This window comes from Callithrix jacchus, chromosome 12 (assembly GCF_049354715.1).
Source record: "Callithrix jacchus isolate 240 chromosome 12, calJac240_pri, whole genome shotgun sequence".
Taxonomy (NCBI): Eukaryota; Metazoa; Chordata; class Mammalia; order Primates; family Cebidae; genus Callithrix; species Callithrix jacchus.
In genome coordinates this window covers 42,220,125-42,244,392 of record NC_133513.1, presented here as the reverse complement: position 1 = coordinate 42,244,392, position 24,268 = coordinate 42,220,125, and the positions used below count along the sequence as shown (strand labels likewise).

The 24,268-nt window shown below is 43.9% G+C and overlaps 1 protein-coding gene across 11 annotated transcripts in view; it reads right to left on the bottom strand.

Moving 5' to 3' along the window:
* Nucleotides 1–12,173: 12,173 nt before the first annotated feature.
* The window catches only part of LDB3 (LIM domain binding 3), a 69,349-nt gene continuing 57,254 nt past the window's right edge, over nt 12,174–24,268 (bottom strand). For all 11 annotated transcript variants that reach the window (XM_035266116.3, XM_054242876.2, XM_078345364.1 and 8 more), the window contains 2 exons: nt 22,531–22,646; nt 12,174–15,350 (listed from right to left, as the gene is read on the bottom strand). In XM_035266116.3, the coding sequence (XP_035122007.2) occupies nt 15,261–15,350; nt 22,531–22,646 (206 nt within the window). In that variant the 3' untranslated portion in view covers nt 12,174–15,260. The remainder of the gene's footprint in view (nt 15,351–22,530; nt 22,647–24,268) is intronic.

The following is a 24,268-nucleotide window of genomic DNA, read 5'->3' as shown; positions in this document are numbered from 1 at the left end:
TTTTTTTCATTAGAAAATCTGGAGACAGCAGATGCTGGAGAGGATGTGGAGAAATAGGAACACTTTCACACCATTGGTGGGAGTGTAAATTAGTTCAACCATTGTGGAAGACAGTGTGGTGCTTCCTCAAGGACCTAGAAATGGAAATTCCATTTGACCCAGCGATCCCATTACTGGGTATATATCCAAAGGACTATAAATCATTCTACTATAAGGACACATACACACGAATGTTCATTGCAGCACTGTTTACAATAGCAAAGACCTGGAACCAACCCAAATGCCCATCGATGATCGACTGTACAGGGAAAATGTGGCACATATACACCATGGAGTATTATGCAGCCATAAAAATGATGAGTTTGTGTCCTTTGTAGGGACATGGATGAAACTGGAAACCATCATTCTCAGCAAACTGACAAGAACAGAAAATCAAACACCGCATGTTCTCACTCATGGGTGTTGAACAATGAGAACACATGGACACAGGGAGGGGAGCATCACACACTGGGTTCTGTTGTGGGGGAATAGGTGAGGGACAGCAGGGGATAGGGAGGTTAGGGAGGGGTAAGGGAGAGAAATGCCAGATATAGGTGACGGGGAGATGGAGGCAGCAAACCACGTTGCCATGTATGTACCTATGCAACAATCCTGCATGATTTGCATATGTACCCCAGAACCTAAAGTGCAATAAAATATATATATATATATTTTATATATATATATATATAAATTAGCTGGGTGTAGTGACGCACACCTGTAATCCCAGCTACTTGAGAGGCTGAGGCAGGAGAATCTAGTGAATCAAAGAAGTGGAGGTTGCACTGAGTTGAGATTGTACCACTGCACTCCAGCCTGGGGGACAGAGACTCCGACTCAAAAAAAAAAAAAAAAAAGAACAAAGAAAATGAAGCATTTAAACAACCAAAAGAGTAGAATGGGATTGTCTGTAACACAGAGGATAAATATTTGCAGGATGGATATCCCAGCTTCCATGATGTGATTATTATACACTGCATGCCTGTATCAAAACACCTATTATGCACCCACAAAAATTAAAACTAAAAAAAATGGCACCTTAAAAAAGAAAGAAAAACGGCTGGACATGGTGGCTCACGCCTGTAATCTCAGCACTTTGGGAAGCTAAGGCGGGCGGATTTCTTGAGCCCAGGAGTTTGAGACCAGCCTTCTCTACAAAAAATACCAAAAATTAGCCAGGCATGGTGGCACATGCCTGTAGTCCCAGCTACTCAGGAGACTGAGGAGGGAGGACTGCTTGAGCTCAGGAGTTTGAGACCAGCCTGGGCAATCTGGGGAGAACCCTTCTCTACAAAAAATCCTAAAAATTAGCCAGGTATAGTGGCACATGCCTGTAGTCCCAACTACTCAGGAGGCTGAGGTGGGAGGATCACTTGAGCCAGAGAGGTCAAGGCTGCAGTGAGCCATGTTGGCACTGCTGTACTCCAGCCTGGATGACAGAGTGAGAAAAAAGATAGAAAGAACAGGCTCTGAAACCATTGGCTGAATTGATGTCTCTGTTCTCACTGTTAAAAATAAATGGTAGAAAGACCACACATTCAGGGATCTTTTCTATAGTTTGCTACTAAAGAAGTTTCTCTGAACATGTAAAGCCCCAGAAATGGAAGTTGCTATTCAATAGATACAACGTTTTTGTTTATATTAAGTGTTCTTATATGATTTTTAAATTTGTTTGTTTTCTGAGACGGAGTCTCACTCTGTCACCCAGGCTGGAGTGCAGTGGCACAATCTCTGCTCACTGCAACCTCTGCCTCCCAGATTAAACAGATTCTCCTGCCTCAGCCTCCTAATTAGCTGGGACTACCGGCATGTGCCACCATGCCTGGCTAATTTTGTGTATTTTTAGTAGAGATGGGGTTTCACCATGTTGGCCAGGCTGGTTTCAAACTCATAATCTCAGGTGATCCACCCACCTCGGCCTCCCAAAGTGCTGGGATTACAGGTGTGAGCCACCACTCCCGGCCTAACAATTTTTTTAATGTAGAAACTGGCCAAAATGCTAAGTAGTGCATGTCTCCTGGTAGTAGAAATATGATCACTTTTTTTTTCTTCTTTCTACTTGTGTGTTTTTCAGATTTTATTTAATAAGCACATATTTTTTCTTAGTCAACAATAAAGAGAGCTAAACCCATTCATTTCTTTATTACCAATTTCAAATTAAAGTGGTTTCATCCAACCCTTTCTCTAAGAGAGATGGCAGGCATTTTGAGATACTGTTTCTTCAAAAATTACTTCGGGCAGCACCTTTCAGTTGAAAGATCTGTATTTTCTATCCTAGCCTGCATAGCGTCAGATACCTGTGTTTGGGGAGCCCTAGAACCCTGCTAAGTAGAATCAGAGAACATCCTTCTGGAAGACACAGCTCCAGACCTGGAGCAGTCCCTTACCCAAGCATTCCCTGGGCATTGTGTCAGGATCCATGCATTTCTGGACTACAGTCCAGAGTCTCGGAGTCAGGGTCCAACAGGTTAAGGAGGCTCGTGGACTGACAAGGGCTCTGGTTTTACCACTGAGAAGAGAACCATAAAAAGAAGTCCTCATTTCCTAAAAGTTCAGACATGATTGTACAGGTTTAATTAGGAACAGCGAGCTGTTTACAGCAAAGTATAAACTGTATAAAGCAGACCTCAGCAAACACTCCCAGAGGATGTCCTGTGAACTCTCACTTCTCCAAGTCCAGATTCAGCAGAGCTGGCTTGGCAAGGTAGGGCGCTACAACGCCAGACAGAGGAGTAGCTCAGAAACCCTTTTCCAGAAGTTTCCTTGGCCAAAAAAGATGGCCAAAGAGTTTTTTTCTTCCTTGAAACTTGAAGCCAATGCCACTGTTTTCTTGACTGCTTCTGCACATCCACTAGAGAGACTCTTGAAAAACAGGCTTAGCCACAAGATATGGTGGGAGGAACACACACTTTGCAATCAGAATCCTGGCTGTACTTCCCAGTTTTTGGCATCGGGCAAAGTTTGTCAGCCTTTCAGAATTCCAGTTTCTAAATCTATAAAATGGTAATAAATAATACCAATCTCATAGAACAGATGTCAGAATTAACTGAGATAATATATGCAAAGTGGTTGGCATAGAGTTGGCACTCAATGAATTTTAGTTACCTTTTTCTTCCTTCTAGAAAGTGATTGGTACATTAGTGTTTGTGTTGAAAGAGAGAGAAAACAAACTGTGAAACTCTAAGTGAGGCTTACTTCAAATACAGCCCAGTGCAGTTCAGTAATTAGTATATGAGTTCTGCTTCAGACTTAGGTCTGGAATTTCCCTCTCTAGAAAACCTTGGCTACGCACTTCCAGGCTGGGTTAGTGGCCTGCTGAGCAGTCCTGTAGCACTTAACTAGCCTTCTGCTTCTCAAGCTGGGGCACCTAACACTTAATACAGAGTACAAAAAGGTTATAGAGCATCTTCTCCAGGGCATCTTTTTTTTTTAAATAATAATAACTTAAAAGAGAGCATGACTTTTTAAGCTAAAATATTGGATTGTAAAAGAAATTTTACAACTGCAGAAAGTCCCTAGAGGACATGTGTTTACTGTCCCTTGCTTTTAGGTCTGCTTTGTATAAAGTTGAAGAAATGTTTATTGCCATATGATAGTGAAATTATGCATAACTTAATTATCTCCTCAACCAGACTATGGGCTCTGTGAGACAAGGATGGTGTCTCTGAATTCACAATAGAGTACTTGGTTACTCAGCATGAGGCCTGGCTCAAAGTAGACTCTCAATGAATGTGGAACTAAATTCACCTCTGTCTTCTCCCAGTGCTTCTGATGAATATAGTATTTCCACTAAGGAAAGGACTTCACGTCAAGTGCCTAGTGGAGAGAGGCATTTTGGGGAGATGTAGTTTACCTATCTAAACCTTGGCTTCCTTACCTGGTAGAGATGAGAAGATTCAATGAGAAAAGATAAAGTGTCAAGCACTGTGCGTAAGCATAGAAGGTGCACGCGCACGTGCGCGTGCGCACACACACACACACACACAATTTCCTTTCCTTTCCTCTAAAGTCAGATTCTGGTTATTAACCTACAAACCATGAGATTATCCTGGTCATTTTAATCATTCCAGACCACTAAAAAAGGACCTGGTATCCATGGCTCAGGTCTGAGCCACTGCCTGGGGCTTCTGCAACACCCTGTCTTTCCTGCTAAACTCCCAACCTTATATTACCATGCCACTCAACAGCTTGCTTACTGTTTGGGTTACCTTCCCATTAAACCTGGGTTTATAAGATAGGGATAATTCAACTAGAAGGTGGAGAGAGGAAACCGCTTCTTAGGAGGAGGGAGCTGCAGAGCCATTTCCAGCCTCTCCTCACTCAGCACTCTGATTTCCCCCTCCCAACTCCAGGGCGAGTCTTGGCCGTGGTTCCAGGGACAGCCCTGGACAAATGTTGCCAACTCCTAACATGGAGCATGAACCAGGGAATCAGGATCCCAAAATGGCTGTGCCATTTATTCTATTTGCCTGAGTCTAGAGTAGCTTTACCAGGAAACAAATGCAGCTTAACTTCAAGGTTTCTCCCACACTTCCAAAGATCCCCATGGGTGCTAAGAATTGCTGGAATATTCTATGTTGAGAGGGGAAGCTAGTTTGCAATCAGGGAACTTTTTTTTTTTAGATGGATTCTTGCTCTGTCGCCCAGGCTGGAGTGCAGTGGCGTGATCTCGGCTTACAGCTACCTCTGCCTCCCAGGTTCAAGCAATTCTCTTGTCTCAGCCTCCTGAGTAGCTGGGATTACAGGCACCCACCACTATGCCCAGCTAATTTTTGTATATTTTTTTTCTTTTTTTGAGATGGAGTCTCACTCTGTTCCCCAGGCTGCAGCGTAGTGGTGTGATCTCAGCTCACTGCAACCTTGGCTTCCCAGGTTCAAGCGATTCTCCTGCTTTAGCCTCCCAAGTAGCTGGGACTACAGGCACGTGACACCACACTCAGATGATTTTTTGTATTTTTATTAGAGACAGGGTTTCACCATGTTAGCCAGACTAGTCTTCAACTCCCGACCTCAGGTGAGCCACCCATCTTGGCCTCCCAAAGTGCTGGGATTACAGGTACGAGCCACTGCACCAGGCCAATTTTTGTATTCATAGTAGAGACAGAGTTTCAACATGTTGGCCAGGCTGGTCTCTAACTCTTGACTTGGTGATCTGCCCACCTTGGCCTCCCAAAGTGCTGGGAGTAAGGCGTGAGCCACTGCACTGGGTCCAGAGAACATTTTTATGTGAGCTTTTCTGATAACCTGCCTAAGGTGGTTATAGAAGAAAATTGCCTAGAGTTCTGGGACTCGACTCATTTGTTGTGATTTTGTCCTCATTCTAAATGAATACTCAATTTAGTGTTTGCAGTTACTGTAACTATTTTTTTTTCAAACAGGGTCTCGCTCTGTCACCCAGGCTAGAGTTCAGTGGTGCGATCACAGCTCACTGCAGTTTCTATCTCCTGGGCTCAAGTGATCCTCCCACCTTGGCCTGCAGAATAGCTGGGACTATAGGCACGTGCCACCACGCCCAGCTAATTTTATATTCTTTTTCTTTTTTTTGAGGTAGAGTCTCATTCTGTGACCCAGTCTGCTGGAGTGCAATGGTGCGATCTCGGCTCACTACAACCTCCATCTCCCAAGTTCAAGCAATTCCCCTGCCTCAGCCTCCTGAGTAGCTGGGATTACAGGCGCATACCGCTATGCCAAGCTAATTTTTGTATTTTTTGTAGACATGGGGTTTTACCGTATTGGTCAGGCTGGGCTTACGCTCCTGACCTAAGGTGATCCACCTACCTTGGCCTCCCAAATATATTATTTTTCTTAAAGATGGCCCCACAAAACACTGGATCCCAGGCTGAGTCAGGCCCTTCTCCAATCTGTAACTACTTTTCTCCAATGCCTCCCTCTCCTGCAGCTCGCTGGAAAGACATAAGTAGAATGTGAGGGGCTCCTCAGGGGTGTGGGGGTGACCACATGCAAGATAGAATTGCCATTGCCATTGTTTCTCGGCCTTTTGGCTAAGATCAAGTGTAGAAATGCCATTGCCATTTGTGTTCATTCTTCTACGCCAGGCCTACAGTAATTCTTCTTCCACAAATGCTAGGATCCTCCAGCATTCCCAATGCTTGATTGGAAGGAAAAAATAAAACCTCTCCCAGCTGGATCCCCCCAAATCAAAAACCTATTTGAAATAGTTTTTAGGATATCCTGAATTCAGGATAGTCCCCATCATGAATTCAGCATTGGACATTGTATTAGTTGAGATTCTTTGGTTCTAAGTGACAGAAACCCAACTTAAACAAGCAGAAGGAAAAAGGGGACAACTAGACTTTGAACCAGAGTTAGATAAAGGGAATAATTGATTTGCAAATGGAAATGTAGTCCGTAAGAATTTACTTAATAAGATATTTGGGATTTTGAATAGAATTTGTTTGTAAAAAACAGCACTCTGTTCTCAGCTAAGCGATAACAATTATGGCATTCTTTGGTTATTTCCATTCAAAATCTCTCCAGTCTAAGGCCTAAATGTAAACAGAAAAATAAAAAAAGCATAATCCAGTACATAATCCAGCACATTGGAAGAGAATTCAGAAGTTTTCACAGTTTGGCTAATATATAAATGTGGTCCAAATGGTTATTTCTTTTCTTTCTTTCTTTCTTTTTTTTTTTGAGACAGAGTCTTGCTCCGTTGCCCCTGTTGGAGGGGAGTGATGTGATCTCTGCTCACTGCAACCTCCATCTCCCAGGTTCAAGTGATTCTCCTGCCTCAGCCTCCTGAGTTGCTGGGACTACAGGCATGTACCACCACACCTGGCTAATTTTTGTATTTTTAGTAGAGAGGGGATTTCACCATGTTGTCCAGGCTGATTTTAAACTCCTGACCTCAAGTGATGCACTTGCCTTGGCCTCCCAAAGCACTGGGATTACAGGCATGAGCCACCACACCCGGTTCCCAAATGGTTATTTCTCTGTAAACAGACAATTTTGTTTTTGAGACAGAGTTTCGCTCTTGTTACCCAGACTGGAGTGCAATGGCGCGATCTTGGCTCACCACAACCTCTACCTCCTAGGTTCAAGCAATTCTCCTGCCTCAGCCTCCCGAGTAGCTGGGACTACAGGCGTGCGCCACCATGCCCAGGTAATTTTTGTATTTTTAGTAGAGATGGATTTCACCATGTTGACCAGGATGGTCTTTATCTCTTGACCTCATGATCCACCGCCTCAGCCTCCCAAAGTGCTGGGATTATAGGTGTGAGCCACTGTGCCTGGCCTAACAGACAATTTTTAAATAATGTGAAATACAGGAGTGTTGTGGAAATACCAAGGTGGGAACACTGGCCTGCCGTGGCCAGGATGATGGCGCATCATGAGAAGGTAGCACTCTCAGTTGAGAAATGAGGCTGGAGAGACATAGCCTGGCATATGGGGCTTGTCAATGCAGGTTGGTTTGGGATCTGTTGAGGAATAATGAGAAGACATTTATAAGTTATGCAGGACCAGTATGGTCAGATTTATTTTTGAAGAGATCCTGAATGGGAATGGATTTGGGGGTAGATAGACAGCAAAATGGAAGCAAGAAGATCAATTAGGAAGCTGGTGAGATGATGTAGAGGAGAGACATTTAAAGGCAGGAGTCCTGAGGATGAGAGGAGAAAACAGATTCAAGACAGGTTCAGGAAGTACATGGACAGCCTGTGGTAATTATTGGTTGTCAGAGCAATATGGGAGAAGACACTAAGATGCTCCCAGATTTTTAGTTTCAATGACTGGATGGTACCTACAATTCGCTGAAAGAAAGAATACAAGAGGAGAAGCAGGTTGGCTAGGAGGATGGAGAATTCAGTCAGTGGCAGCCCTGGAACTCCTCTATGGAAGAGATGCAGGCAGAAGGTATGTGGGATTTGTCTTGAAATTATAGTTACAATTCTAAGCATTCTGCATTTATTTAGCTTGCATGTTCAGATAGGATAGCATGGGTGGCAGAGTATCTGAAGGCCTTCTCAATAGAAATTTAATCACCTTGTTTAACCAGACAAGGATATATGAATAACATAAATGTTTTGCATTCAGAGGGAATTTACCAGGCAAATAATAAGCTGAAGACCAGGGTGTGCATTACATTTTCATAAAGGGTTGTTTACTTAGCTACTTGGTGGTCAAATATTTCAGTTTATTTCTGTTCTGCTCTAAATGACTTCAGTTCTAAAAAAGTTGCTGTCTTTCCTTTTATATCATTTGTTTTCAAATAAGTGCAGGGTAAAATCCTGTGATAGTTTTTTTTTCCTTTTTAATAATGAAGAGCTGAGGGTACTATGTTTGACAAAATTAAACTCATTCTTTTTCAAGGTAATCTGTTTCTAGGAATTACTGAAAAGTAAAGGGAAACTTTCCATAACATGTTTGATTTTTAGCACCTGAATCAGACCTTGAAAGAGCTGTGCCATTACAAATAGAAACCACATCTTATTGTTTTACTACTTCTTGAAGCATGGGTGACAGAATGTCACATCCTGAATTCAGCATTGACATTGTATTAGTTGAGATTCTTTTGGTTGCAAGTGACAGAAACCCAAATTAAACAAGGTCAAGAATAAAGGGAAGGCCAGGCACCACGGCTCATGCCTGTAATCCCAGTACTTTGGGAGGTCTAGGCGGGTGGATCACTTGAAGTAAGGAGTTTGAGATCAGCCTGGCCAACATGGTGAAACCCTGTCTCTACTAAAAATACAAGAATTAGCCAGGTGTGGTGGTGCATGCCTGTAATCCCAGCTACTTGGGAGGCTGAGGCAGGAGTATCCCTTGAATCCAGGAGGTGAAGCTTGCAGTAAGCCAAGATGGCACCATTGTACTCCAGCCTGGGCGACAGAGTGAGACTCTGTCTCAAAAATTAAAAAAAATAAAAAAATAAAGGGAAGATTGAGAAAACCAAGGAAAAGATAAGTGTGAAGCCTTGGGAATGACAAGATCCAAGAGCCATCCCACTGGCAGAACACTCCGTTTCTCTCATTTCAAATCTGTGCTTCCCAGTGCCTGTTGGCTTCATTCTCTCCTAGAGTAAACAGAGTTTCTTCACATGGAGGAACAGAGAGCCTGTTGGACTCATTCCTCCTACTTAGCCACAAGTAAGGGAAAATAATCCCTCTCCATGATCTAGTTTTAGCAGTCTCAGGGAAGAAGAATTCTGATTGTTCTGGCTTGGTTCACAAACCCACTTCTTGAACCAGTCACTGCACCGAAAGGGGCAGAGTCCGTATCCAAAAAAAGGAGAGAAGCACACACAGATGGCCATCCGTCCAACCTGTGAAGCAGGTAGGCTTGGGGGACATCCATGTGAGGCAGTGAGGCAAAATCTGGACATGTGAGCCTGAGGCTCAGAGGAGAGCACCGAACTAAACACATTCTGTCTGATGGCTCAGAAAGTCGCCGATTGCCTTAACAAAATTAATGGCAGGATTTATTCCACACGCTCAGTAGATAGATTAACCCATGATCTTTATTCTCAGATAACCCTTCATATGTGTGTTAATAGAGGCTTAACTAGGATCAGACAGTGAAGTTCGTAGTTATAAAATAAATTGTTTTTAAAAGAAAGCAGGCCAGACGAAGTGGCTCATGCCTATAATCCCAGCACTCTGAGAGGCCAAGGCGACCGGTGGATCACTTGAGGTCAGGAGTTTGAGACCAGCCTGGCCAGCATGGCAAAACGCTGTCTCTACTAAAAATATAAAAATTAGCCAGGCATGGTGGTGCACACCTGTAATACCAGCTACTCAGGAGGCTGAGGCAGGAGACTCACTTGAATCCGTGAGGCAGAGGTTGCAGTGAGCTGAGATTGCACCACTGCACTCTAGCCTGGGTGACAGAGTGAGACTGTTTCAAAAAAAATTTTTTTAATAAAATAAATAAAAATAAATAACTTAAAAAAAAAAAAAAAAAGAATGTCGGCCGGATGCAGTGGCTCACTCATGTAATCCCAGAACCCTGGGAGGCCAAGGCAGGTAGATCACTTGAGGTCAGGAGTTCAAGACCAGCCTGGCCAACATGGCAAAATCCATCTCTACTAAAAATACAAAAATTAGCAAGGTCGGGTGGCAGGCGCCTATAGTCCCAGCTACTTAGGAGGTTGAGGCAGGAGAACCACCTGAATCCAAGAGGCAGAGGTTTCAGTGAGCCGAGATTGTGCCATTGCAGTCCAGCCTGGGAGACAGAGTGAGACTTTGTATCCAAAAAAAAAAAAAAAAAAAAAAAAAAGTAAAAACAAAAAAGAATGTAAACTCCATGAGGAAGTTTTTGTCTGCTGTACTCACTGCTGTGTTGTCAGTGTCCAGAGCAGTGCCTGTGCCTGTCGCTAGTAGGTGCTCAATAAATATTTGTGTAAAGAACAAATGAATGAGTGAATAAGCAAATAATATTTATTCTGTCCACAAATCCTTAGGAGGGCAGAAATTATGTATGAGTTAATTATACCAAATTGTGATTTTGGGTTCATATTTCTGGGCTCTTTGTATTTTTTTTTCTTTTTTTGAGACACAGTCTTGCTCTGTCACCCAGGCTGGAGTGCAATGGCGCAATCTCGGCTCACTGCAACCTTCACCTCCCGGGCTCAAGCAATTCTTCTGCCTCAGCCTCCCAAATAGCTGGAATTACAGGTGCCTGCCACCATGCTCAGCTAATTTTTTTGTATTTTTAGTAGAGATGGAGTTTCGCCATGTTGGCCAGGCTGGTCTCAAACACCTGACCTCAGGTGATCCATTCACCTTGGCCTCCCAAAGTTCTGGGATTACCAGTGTGAGCCACCGTACACTGCCACTATTTGTATATTATTTATTCTTGCTGCTGGCTTTTCCAGTGGATTTTTCCTGTATGGGCAAGGAGGAGGAGTTAAGAAAATGGAGCAAAAATGATGGCCTTGGTTTCTGGCCCCACTCTGGTGGTGATAATAACAACTAACATTGAAATTTTCTTCCAAAAGTTATTACATTTGGTTCTCAGAATATCCCTGTGAAGCAGGTGTCATTACTTTCATTTTCAGATAGAGAAACAAGTTTAGAGAGACTCTCCCAATACCACTCAAGTGGCATTAAATCAGTCTCCATCTAAACCCCGGTCTTACCATGCCAAAGTCCATGTTTATTCCATAGCACCTGGCTGCCTCCCTCGCTGGTTGTGTAGGCTGAGAAAGCCACTTCCGCTTTCTGGGCCTCAGTTCCTGCAACTGTAAAAATGCCTAGGTAAGCTCCTAGATTTCTTTAAATTCTATTAGTTTAGGAGCCTTTTTTTCTTGATCATCTTTTTTATTTTATAAGACAGAGTTTTGCTCTTGTTGCCCAGGCTGGAGTGCAATGGCATGAGCTTGGCTCACTGCAACCTCTGTCTCCTGGGTTCAAGAGATACTCCTACCTCAGCCTCCTGAGTAGCTAGGATTACAGGCACCCACCACCACATCCAGTTAATTTTTTGTATTTTTAGTAGAAATGGGGTTTCATCATGTTGGCCAGGCTGTTCTTGAACTCCTGAGCTCAGATGATCCACCCACCTTGGCCTCCCAAAGTGCTGGGATTACAGGTGTGAGCCACTGAGCCTGGCCCTCCATCATCTATTTTTAAAATTGCTATAGCTTTAAGAAGTACTAAAATCATGAGATGTGATTCTGATTGTAATTGCACAGCTCTTTCAAAGTCTGATTCAGGTGCTAAAAATCATGTACAGTATGTACAACTTCCCTTTACTTTTCAGTAATTCCTAGAAACAGAATACCTTGAAAAAGAATGAGTTTGATTTTGTTAAACATAGTGCCCTCAGAGGGGTCTTCATTATTAAAAAGAAAAAAAACGCTATGAGAGGATTTTACTCTGAACTTATTTGAAAACAAATGATGTAATAGGAAATATAGCAACTCTTCTAGAAATGAAGCCAATTAGAGCAGAATAAAAATAAATTAATTGGAAATATTTGACCACCAAGTAGCTAAGTAAACAAACTGTTCTGAAAATATAATGCAAGATGAGGTCTTCGGTTTATTATTTTCCTGGTAATTCCCTTTGTATGCAGAACATTCATGTTATTCACATATCCTTGTCTGTTTAAACAGTGACTACACTGCTGTTGAGCATCAGGGCAAGCAGAGTTGTGTTTTTTACCACAGGACATTTTGTTTTGTCTCCAACTTTTATTTGTGGCCATATACATGAAAAAACTTTACACAGAAAAATCTGTATTTGCACATCCTTTTGGGGACTTTATTTTTGCTAAAAAGTAGAATTCACACAGGCCAAAAAAAAAAACCACATGCAAAATATTTTTGTGCATACCTTTAACAGGCTACATTCCACTTATGAAATCTTACTAAAACAAAACAGAACAAAAAATTCCAAAGCCAGAATACTGGGTTAAAAAGCTAACATTATAAAAGCTAGGTTCCTAACACAAACACTGCAGATAAAAGTCACTCCACTGCAAAATGTTTATAAATATTTTTTATTCTTTTTTGTTTCTGAGATGGAGTTTCACTCTTGTTGCCCAGGTTGGAGTGCAGTGGCACTCTCTGCTCACTGCAACCTCTGCCTCCAGGGTTCAAGAGATTCTCCCACCTCAGCCTCCTGAGTAGCTGGGACTATAGGCGTCTGCTACCACATCTGGCTAATTTTTGTATTTTTAGTAGAGATGGGGTTTCACCATGTTGGCCAGGCTGGTGTCAAACTTCTGACCTAAGGTGATCCACCCTCCTCGGCTTCCCAAAGTGCGGGGATTGCAGGAATGAGCCACTGCACCTGGCCTATAAATGTTAAATTAATGTCAACAATGAGGAGACAGGAACTGTAGCTCCAAAGTGTGCTCCCCACCATGGATTATGAAAAATGTTTGGTGGTGTAGGACGTCCACAATGTAAACTTGAACTAGATAGCCTTACTCCTAACACTATACCAGACTCACAGACACTGAGTGAACCACACTCAAAACTACCTTCTTTTCCTGCTACCTTTTAAGTGGTTTTTTTTTTTTCTGGCAAATAAGAGTCCCTCAGTATCTACACGTGCTCTGAAATGTAGAAATGTAATAAAAGACTGTGGTGAAACTGTCCTTGGAGATCTTTCACTTTTCTTGTTAATGATCATATACTTTTTAATGATCACGTGTGTGTGTGTGTGTGTGTGCACGTGTGTGTGTAAAATCTTTAAAAAGAGATTTCGGAAACTGAATTCTAGGGAATTTTTTTTTCTTCAAGACCAGTCCCTGACAACTGAATAGACAGTTTTTGGAGAAAACTACTTAGAGCCTGTCTGTACAGTCAGCAACCTCCTTGTTCCTGCATATTTGAACTTTCTGAAAATCACAGAACGCTCCAAGGCACTTGTCTGCAACTCCTGACAAATCTCCAGGTAATCCCAGCAGATTTTATTCTGCCTGGTGCTTTGTATTCACCTTCTCCCAGATCCAAAGGTAGGAAGGGCCCTGTGGCAGGAGCACATTCATGTCTCTCCCTGGTGCTCCCTGGGGGAGATTGGTGGCTTTGTGCTTGGAAAAAATAGGGGCTTCCTGCTAGGGACACAGCTAGCTGCTTCCTTCTCCCGCTTGGAGAAGAGACACTCGCGTAAGATGACAGTCCCCTGGAAGTCTCAGTCCTTAGAAGAAAAGAATTCTAATGCATTCCCATAAAACATTTCAAACGTGCAAAGAGAAAAATCCAAAATGGGAGTGAAGACAGAGTAGAATGAGTTGGAAAAGACCCTAAATATCGTGCTCAAGTGAGAAACATCCACGCAAACTGCCCGCTTCAATACCATGTTCTATGAGCATGTGAACAGGGCTTCCTAGAAAGGAAAGTGACTATATCATTTCCAACTGCAGAATCTAAGCTGCCTTCTTTATCACCAAACAGCTTTAAGATGCTTACCTAGCTCAAACTATCACTAGTATCGTAAAGAAGTTTGAAGGCCCAAGTCTACTTCAATAAATACTTAAATAATGGCTAATCAACTCAGCTCATACATTTTCAAAATATTGGCCAAAACAGCAAATGCATATATATCAGTGCATCTCTTCCTTATAGCAGTTAACACAATTGTACATGCTCAATGTGCTGCATTTAAAGGAACATTTGAAAAGGATGGTACAGAAAAGAAGGTGGGAGGTCCTGTCTCCTCGTGTGTTCTTACTGAGGGTGGCAAAAAGTAAGTTTCCTCTTCCCCACCCAGAGTTTGGGCCTATGAGCCTATTCTGCCATCCTGTTTCAGACACTATCTCTCTGTCTCCCTTTTCCACAGGCCACCAAGCCTGTTTGAGATGGAGGGTACTGCGGGAGACATCATAAGTGACCAGTCACAGGTAGGAGTGAAATTCATGCACACGACTAGACGCTTATGCTAACGTACCTCTAAAGCTAAAGACAGGCCAAAGACAACCCAGAGCCTTTTAAAAAAATCTCTCACACACTGCAAAGCAAAACTGGAAAAACCCAATTCCACTTTCCCATCACAATTCAAAAAGGAGCTAAGCCTTCTGGGGACGTTGGATGTTTTAGACTGAGAGAGGGTGGCTGACAGGGCCATCTTTTCTCAGCTGTCTGCAACCTGAGCTGGAGCCCTTCCTGGAGCCCTGGCAATTGCCCAGTGGCTCCCAGAAGACATCTCTTTGGACGTCCGGGCTCCCATTAGAATGTTTCAAGTTTGTTCAAGGTCTGAAGTCTGATGCGCAGAGGTAGCTCCATGACGCTAGTAATGGAATAACACTTCCTTTTTTGGTGAGGAAAGCCCAATGGGTCTTAGCTAACAAGCTCTCAGCTATGACTCTAAAAATACCCTGCAGCGAGTGCTGTTTGGCACTTCAATTTGTTTGCCAGGGGAGTGCTTAAGAACTCCACAGAATGCTTCAGATTCTCCACAGCTGCTCTGAGTTCTGTCCTCCTCTGGTGACCGCAGGAAGTGTATCGCTTTGGGAAAGCTGCTTGTTGCTTTTCACTTTTGAGTTCTTGGAATTCTGCTCTAAACATCTGAAGTACAATTCCAGTCTTGGATTAATAACTAGCTTGGTTTTGAATCTTCATTTGGCTCTTAGTCTGAACTATGCAAATACACGATCTGTGTACAGAAGGAAAAACCTAAAATTATACTTCCAAAGGGCTCAGTCACTTCCTCTCTCTCCCTGTTCCCCCCAGAAGAAACATCAGCCTCCCGAATCCTTTGTTGCCAGCAGCAGGAGCAGCTCCGGGCCTTGTCAGCACAGGCGGCCTTGGCCGCCTACACATTGATGGCGTGTGCGTGCTTCTTGCACAGGGGTCTGTCCTTCTTAGAGTAGAACGGCTGCCCCTCCAGATTCACATGGCAGACCTGGGACAGAGAACAGACTTACGTAAGACCCATGTGGCAGGGGACATGAACAGACTTCAATCACTCCTTTAAGAAAAAGCCCTGGCAGGCATAGTGGTTCACTCCTGTAATCCCAGCACTTTGGGAGGCCAAGGAGGGCAGATCACTTGAGGTCAGGAGTTCAAGACCAGCCTGGCCAACATGGCAGAACTCCCTCTACTAAAATACAAAACAATTAGCCAGGTGTGGTGGCAAGCGCCTGTAGTCCCAGCTACTTAGGAGGCTGAAGCAGGGGAATCGCTTGAACCCTGGGTGGCGGAGGTTGCAGTGAGCTGAGATCGCACCACTGTACTCCAGCTGGGTGACAGAGCAAAACTCTGTCTCAAAAAAAAAAAAAAAGAAAAAATTACCCAGGTGTATTGGCACACACCTGTAATCCCAGCTACTCACTCGGGAGGCTGAGGCAGAAAAATCACTTGAACCTGGGAGATGCAGGTTGCAGTGAGCTGAGATTGTGCCACTGCACTCCAGCCTGGGCAACAGAGCAAGACTCTGTCTCAAAAAAAAAAAAAAAAAAAAAGAACAAAGAAAAAGCCCTGCCCCATGCATTCCAGAGAAAAGGCAGCAACCTATTTCTCCCATTTTGAATTTTTTTTTTTTTTGAGACGGAGTTTTGGTCTTGTTCCCAGGCTGGAGTGTAGGCATGATCTTGGCTCACTGCAACCTCCACCTCCCATGTTCAAGCAATTCTCCTACCGCAGACTCCTGAATAACTGGGATTATAGGCCATGTGCCACCATACCCGGCTACCTTTTTGTATTTTTTTTAGTAGAGATGGAGTTTCTCCTTATTGGTCAGGCTGGTCTTGAACTCCCGACCTCAGGTGATCCACCTGCCTTGGCCTCCCAAAGTGCTGGGATTACAGGAGTGGGCTACCGCACCCGGCCTCTCCCACTATGAATTCTTGATGACGGAAGCAGAGTACATGGCTTGGACTATATAAAAACTAAGATTCCTGAAGAACACAGAATAGAATAAAATGAAATTAATTAAATTTAATGTAAAAGAGAAAATATGCACTATGAAGCTGATCAATTCATGCTATACAAAATGTATAGTCAATACAAGTTCACAAGTCAATACCCACAGAGAGGATTAACACCTAAAGAAAATCATTAAAAAACTAACAAACACATCAGAGAAGATTATACTCACTAACAATTAAAGAAAAAGCAAATTAAAACTGCCCTAAGGCCAGGTGCAGAAGCTCTTGCCTGTAATCCCTACACTTTGGGAGGCTAAGGCAGGAGAACCGTTTGAGGCCAGGTGTTTGAGATCAGCCTGAGTAACACAGTGAGCCTCATCTCTACCAAAAAAAATAAATAAATAAAAGAAAATTAGTTAAAACATTATAGGAAAAACTACCCTGATATACCACTAGACACCTATTAATCTAGCAGGATAAATAAAACAGAAAAACCTCAATGGCTTGTCACCTTTAACCTAACATGCCTCTAGCCAAAAAGCTTTAAAAAAAAAGTATTCAATCAAAAATCAGCAATGCCAAAAAGAAACAAGGCCTACTGGTGCATTGCTAGGAATACATGAGTCAGCTTAGTGTTCTGTAGGGAATCTGGCCATATTGAACAAGAGCCATGGAGATGTGCCTACCCTGTAACCCAGTAATGCCACACTGGAGAAATTTATCCTGCAGAAGCAACTCTGCAGAACAAGAAAGCAATGTGTGCTCAACTAGAAACTGAAAACTACTAAAATTTCTCTCAATAGAGAGATGATTCAGTAAATTTTCATGGTGCATTTTCCCAGTGGAATGTCACAATTACAGAAGATAGATATGGAGCCGGGCGTAGTGGCTCATGCCTGTGATCCCAGCACTTTGGGAGGCCAAGGTGGGAGGATCACAAGGTCAGAAGATTGAGACTATCCTGATCAATATGGTGAAACCCTGTCTCTACTAAAATAAAAAAATAAAAAAACAATTAGCTGGCCGTGGTGGTGCACACCTGTAGTCTCAACTACTCCGGAGGCTGAGGCAGGGGAATCACTTAAACCCAGGAGGCGGAGGTTGCAGTGAGCCAAGATCACGCCACTGCACTCCAGCCTGGCAACAGAGTGAGACTCCGTCTCAAAAAGAAAAAAAAAAGATAGATATGGAAAAGTATGCAGAGAAAGATATGAAAAACAAAAGAGATGAAATTCTGTATCCCCATAATGACAACATAGAGTATAATCTGAGGCGGGAGGCATCCCAGAAAGCAGAGAACTAATTAATATCTGTGGGGGCTACCATGTATCAAGCAGGATGCCAGACGCTATATACAGCAGCTCATTTAATTTTCACACAAACCTTATAAGGTAGGTATGCCTTTCTCCCATGTCACAAATGAAAAAACTGGGCTCAGAGGGCCCATATGTCTTGCTTAAGTCACAGATCTAGTAAGCTGTAGTGCTGGGAATCTCTGTCCACGTCTGTAAGTCTCCAGTTCTATGCTAATTTTTCCCATACCCCATAGCAAAAAGGAGCTGTGTTTCCTTGAAATTGTTCTGGGCTCACGGTTTGTACAGAGTTAGCCCTCTGAATTTGCTGGACTACTAGTATGTAAGCTGGGCCCTGGGTTGGCAATATGCCAATATGTTAGAGTCTGCCAGGAAGTCACATGGGCCCCAGCCTAGGAGAAGGCAGTGAAGATCTCGGCTGGAGGGCAGAATTGGAAGCCATCTGCAGGATACTGATATCAGGAGGAGTGCAGGTGGAGTCCCCACATACAGGTAACCCCCATGGAGACAGAGAAATCGCCCTCCTGAGTTGAGCTTGGGGCAGTGTGCATCCAATCCAAGAGAGTTGGAAAGGAAAAGGGCACCATGCTGGCCCCATGTGCAAGGCTCTGATGGCCCAGTTGGGGATGTTATACCTGGGATTGCACAGGGCTTCCAGTGGGTCCTGGGAGCCAATGAGCTACAAAAGTGTTTGAAAACATCCCAGGTGGATGCAGTGATGCTGAGTATAACCAGGCTGGTGTGCAGGCCTCAGGCTGCTGGTGACAATTTAAAGACTAGTGCAAAAAGATGGACACTCAAGACCGAACTGGTGAGAATGGGCTTTAGGGAGGACAGAAAGGCAGCTCGAGTGAGGCAGCCTGTCAATGACTGCAGCTCTGGCTGGGAGACCGTACCTGGTCTGGGACAATGCTGGTTGCTTGTGAGAACGTTGGGATGAGTCAGGCTGGGGAGGTAAGGTGTCCAGAGACTGAAGACCAATGAATGAGGAAGGGACAGAACCTCAAAGATGCCTCATAGGTGAGACTGGGTTGAGGGTGGGAGCCCTCATAGGGAGTTGTGCCCAGTGTCTTCTTCATGCATGGTAGCTTCATGGTGGAGGAGGTCTCCTGCCCACCCCAGCACAGGTGGCAACAGGGATGGTCCAACCTTTAGGCTCTGGGGCTGGGTAGCACCAGGGCCTGGCTATAAAGGGGTGGCAACCATGGACAGTGCTGACTGCAGGTCCCAGCAGAGTTAGGGTAATAAACTAGGCCAGCTGCAGCAGCCCCTAGGACTGCCTACAAAAGTTATACCACTGCCTGTCCCCTCCTGATACCCACACCAGTGGGGAAGAGCAAGACTTAGAGCAAAAGAGGGATTGGTAAGACATTTTTCCTCCACTAAGGTTGGACCCTTTCCATTGGTATTCAAGTGCAGACACCGGACAGAAGCTTAATTTTTACCCTGACCCACACTGCACTTTTCAGGCTCCCAGCCTTCACTGTATATGCTTTGGACTTGAGGGATACTGTCCTGTTCTACTTTTTAATTGCTCACATCTATTGGCTTTGTTCACCTTTCAAGATTCTAGATTCTGCGAAGATGGAGACTTGTTCTGGGACACTCTTGTATTCCCCCAATTCCAGGAATGGTTGGTAAACTGAATTAGTCTAAAGAAGGTGAGAACACAGCACATCAGCTGGGAGAGCTACTCCAGATCTCTCTTACTAATTTTTTGGAAGTTACAGGAAAATACATGCTCATCAAAAGTGATTTGGAAATATGAAGTGACACAAAGAGGTCCAAAAAAAAAAAAAAAAATCCCTCAAGTTCTTAAAAGTTTTCCAATCAAAAGATTTCTTCCCAAAGTTAAGAACCATGTTCCACTTTGCTATACGTTGACAGGGTGATGAGTGCCATGCAGGCTGGGTTGGAGGGAGACCTAACGATCTCCATGCTGATCCTCCAAAGGGCAGCGCTATGGGCCTCTCTGAAGACAGGCTAGACTTCACTCTCTGGAACCTATATGTGTAATACCAGCCTGAGCCACCCCAAGCTTTACAGCTTCTTCTGGTCTCTCTCTTGGACTTTTGCTGTTGTGACTCAGCTGAAAATGTGAGGCTTGCAGGAGCAGACCCACACTTACCTTTGCCACAATTCCCTCTGCATGTGACACAGACCTCTCATCAGCCTGCCTGTGGAAAACAGGCCTTCTGTGCCACTGTCTTCCTGGACCTTCCCCAAGTCTCTTGGATCCTTCCTGAAGTTGGGTAACCAGATGTACAGGCAGTGCCTCAGGACTAGACAAGCCATGGCTTGAATGTAAGGTTCAGAGAGCCCTGTGCTGTGCCTGACACAGGGGAGCTATAACTCTGCAGGGGACAACCCCAAAGCCAGTCTATTTACACCATTGTCTCTTTTTGGAGGGGATGTATTTAAAACACCCTCAAAGACAACTAGAGAATCTGTTCAAAGAGCTGGAAAATCAGAAAGTTAAGGGATTGAATTGTATTCCACAAAGCCACATGCTGCAGTCCTAACCTGTCATCTAGTCTACCCAGCACAGGGATGTAGCAGTGACCTTATTTGCATATAGGATCTTTACAGATGTAATTAAAATGGAAGTTAAGATGAGGTCTGGAGGCTGGATGCAGGGGCTTATACCTGTAATCCCAGCACTTTAGGAGGCCGAGGCAGATGGATCACTTGAGGCCAGGAGTTCAAGACCAGCCTGGCCAACATGACGAAACCCCGTCTCTACTAAAAATACAAAAATTAGCCAGGCATGGTGGTATGCACCTGTAATCCCAGCTACTCGGGAGGCTGAGGCACAAGAATCACTTGAACCCAGGAGACAGAGGTTGCAGTGAGCTGAGATTGTGCCACTGCACTCCAGCCTGGGCAACAGAGTGAGACTGTCTCAAAAAAAAAAAAAAAAAAAAAAAAAAAAAAAAAGAGAGAGAGAGAGAGAGAGAGAGAAAAAGATGAGGCCTGGAATAAGGTGAGCTTTTAATCCAATATGACCAGCATCCTTATAAAAGAGGGAAAGAAGGCCAGGTGCAGTGGCTCACACCTGTAATCCCAGCACTTTGGGAGGCTGAGGTGGGCGTCCATCACTTGAGTGAGGTCAGGTGTAAAGAGACCAGCCTGACCAACATGGAAAAAGCCTGTCTCTACTAAAAATACCAAATTAGCTAAGTGTGGTGGCACATGCCTGTAATCCCAGCTACTTGGGAGGCTGAGGCAGGAGGGTCGCTTGAATGTGGGAGGTGGAGGTTGCAGTGAGCCGAGATTGTGCCATTGCACTCCAGTCTGGGAAACAATAGTGAAACTCTATCTCAAAAAAAAAAAGAGGAGAAGCACACAGAGACAGACACACTCAGAGTGGAATGTCATGTAAAGACATACACACAGAAGAGAGACAGCCCTGTGACAATGGAGGCAGGGACTGAAGTTACATAGCTGCAAGCCAAGGAATGCCAAGGATTGCTGGCAACCCCTAGAAGCTCGGAGAAAGAGGATGGCCTCCTGTCAGCACCTTGATTTGGGGCTTCTGGCCTCCTGAGCTGTGAAGCATACGTTTCTGTTGTTTGAGCCATCAGTTTGCAGTAATTTGTCAAGGCAGCCCTAGCAAACCAACACACAGAGTGAATACACTGTGTCCCACAGATGGCGGGGTATGGAAGCGAAGCATAGAACCAAAAGGATATGGCAGCAAACTTTATGACTAGGGTCATCCTGTGTCATCAGTCTATAAAAATTATTCAAGTAGAAACAGTACAGATACTTCATACATTTCCAAAATTTACCTTAGAAACTCTAATTAAAAAAAGTAGTAGGGTTGCCTTAATTTTCCCATTCAGAGGGATGTAGTGGCTCATGCCTGTAATCCCAGAACTTTGGGAGGCCAAGGCAGTTGGATTACCTGAGGTCAGGAGTTTGAGACCAGTCTGGCCAACATGGCGAAAACCCATCTCTACTAAAAATACACAAAATTAGCCAGGTGTGGTGGCATGTTCCTGTAGTCCCAGCTACTCGAGAGGCTGAGGCAGAAGAATCGCTTGAACCCAGGAGGTGGAGGTTGCAGTGAACCAAGATCATGCCACTGTACTCCAACCTGGGCAATGAGCAGAAACTCCATCTCAAAAAAAAGTTCCCAAATCAAGTTTAGTCAATGACAGATTGACACTATGGGGCTTTCTCAGGGATGACTGTTTCCTACCTCTCCCTCAGAGTCTAAATGTCTGTAGGCTCACCATCATGTGCCCACCCAAACCCAAAACCCTCAGAAGGAAAATGCCAATATCATATTAAAAGCGACCCAGCCATTCAGCAGAAATAAGCAGCACATAGTTAATAGTTAATCCAGGGCTTATCTCCTGGCAGCTATATATCAAGAAAGGACCACTAAGGAAAATAAAATGATACTCAGTCTTGCTTTCCAAAGGTTCTACTAAGGGAAACCCTATCTCACCTTTTCATAGGATTAGTAAATAAGCGACAATCTAGTGTTCAAGGTAACAATTTGGAGGGGAAAACCTTCAAGTCACTCCATCATATCTGAAGCAACATATAACCATGGGAAGCCAACTGCTCCTTTCAAAGCCAAGCATCGGCTGCTCTTGCCCACTGACAACACTGCTGGTGAGACAAGCCACTGGTTTGCTAAATCCTGGTACTCTCTGTTGTCCTTAATGAAATGGAAAAGTAACAAAGCCACCTTGATTTATAAATAATTACTAGGAATGAAACTTTGTTCCACTGTGAAGTATACAGGCATCATGGTGTTTTTCAGCTTTTAAAAATGATCAGGATGTCAGAATGCTAGTATGGCAAGGGATTTAGAGGGCTGGTCACCTGGCTCCCACTTCCTCCCTCCTGCCTCTTTTCAGAAAGCCAGAGCCACAAGTTAGAGACATACCGCGCAAATGAAGCAGGTGTCATGCCAGGTGTGCCCCAGGGCTTCAATAAACTTGTCGCCAGCCTCCACGGGGAAATCGCAGCCATGACACTTGGTGCTGAACAGATTGATGTAGTCTGAAATGAAAAGCAGAGTGAAGACCACGCACCTAGGAGGGCAGTGGGGACCCAAAGCCAAGACAACCCCCAAATCAGTGGGCAGGATCAGGAGGTGAAATCTAATTGGTTGTAATTTCATAAACAAAATACTTGGTTACATGACTGCTAGTTTTTCATTTTCCAATGATTGCACTGATGTTGTTCAGACTCAGGCTTAGACATCACCTTATGCTGGTGTGATTTGCAAACACTTTCTGGAATTATCATCAATCTTCTGCAGGGAAATTGTCTCCTCTGCTTTGGCCCCCTCTGATAGACCAAACAGATCAAGCCCCAAAGAGAAAAAAATTCACATTTCCAAACAGCTATGCTTACTTTGGAAGAATGAGGGCTCAGCATATTTAAGAGTTATAGAATGTTCTTTGCTTGCCCATTCTTCTGTCACGGGGCATTTGTGTTGACAGCAAGTTTTTACTACTATAAATAGTATTTGAACTACGTTATTGGGGCATGTCCTTCTCCTCCTCCATCCCTAGCCCCAACCAAGGATATAAGGCTATTAAATATTATTTATATGATGCTTTGCAATTTTTCAAACATTTTCACATGGATGGTGTTATTTGCAAGTATCTCAATGTCAGGGGCTACTTCTTAGCTTTCTTTGTACTCCCAGCACAATACCTGACACACAGTCAATATCCACAATATATACAGGGAATGAACCCATTAACCAATCAGTCAGTTAATCAATGAATAAATCTAATCATCACAAAATCCCTCAGAGATTGAACTATGATTATCTTTTTGTTTTGTTTTGTAGATGAGAAAACAGACTAAAATTGGTGAAGGGTCCAGCCTGGGTCCCACAGCTGAGGTACAGTGGGTCAGGTTCTTTGCTCCTTCACCAGGGCAGCTGTCCTCTCTGGCCCAAAGGGGCTACAGTTCTACCACACTGGCTTTGGAACATCTCTAGATTATTCTAGAAGAGCTCCATCCCATTTACAAAGCCTCATCCCTCCTGAGAAGTGTATGCATCCCTCCAAACTCTTCCACGGTTGGCTTTTTCTTAAGTGACTTACTGTTCTTCTTGTGGATACTATATCCATTCATTGTCTTAGACCACATACTGAGTGCCAGTGTGCCATGGGGTTTACAAACTTGGACTCTGAAAAAAGGAAGAGCTGGGTTTAAATCCCAACTCTATTAAGGAACGTTCAAATCTGGGGCAAGTTGCCTAACTTCTCAAGGCCTCAATTTTCTCATCTATACAATGGGAATAATTATTGTACTAACTCATGGGGTTTTGAGTGGATTAAATAAGATAACATAAATGAGGTATTTGGCACAAACACTAAAAAATGTTGGCTCTTAGTTTGAAAGTCTTGGCCAGACATGGTGGCTCATACCTGTAATCTCAGCACTTTGGGAGGCCAAGGCCAGTGGATCGTTTGAGGTCAGGAGTTGGAGACCAGCCTGGCCAACATGGTGAAACCCCATCTCTACTAAAAATACAAAATTTAGCTTGGCGTGGTGGTGAGTGCCTGTAACCCCAGCTACTCAGGAGGCTAAGGCAGGAAGAATCTCTTGAACCCAGGAGGTGGAGGTTGCAGTGAGCCGAGATTGTGCCATTACACTCCAGC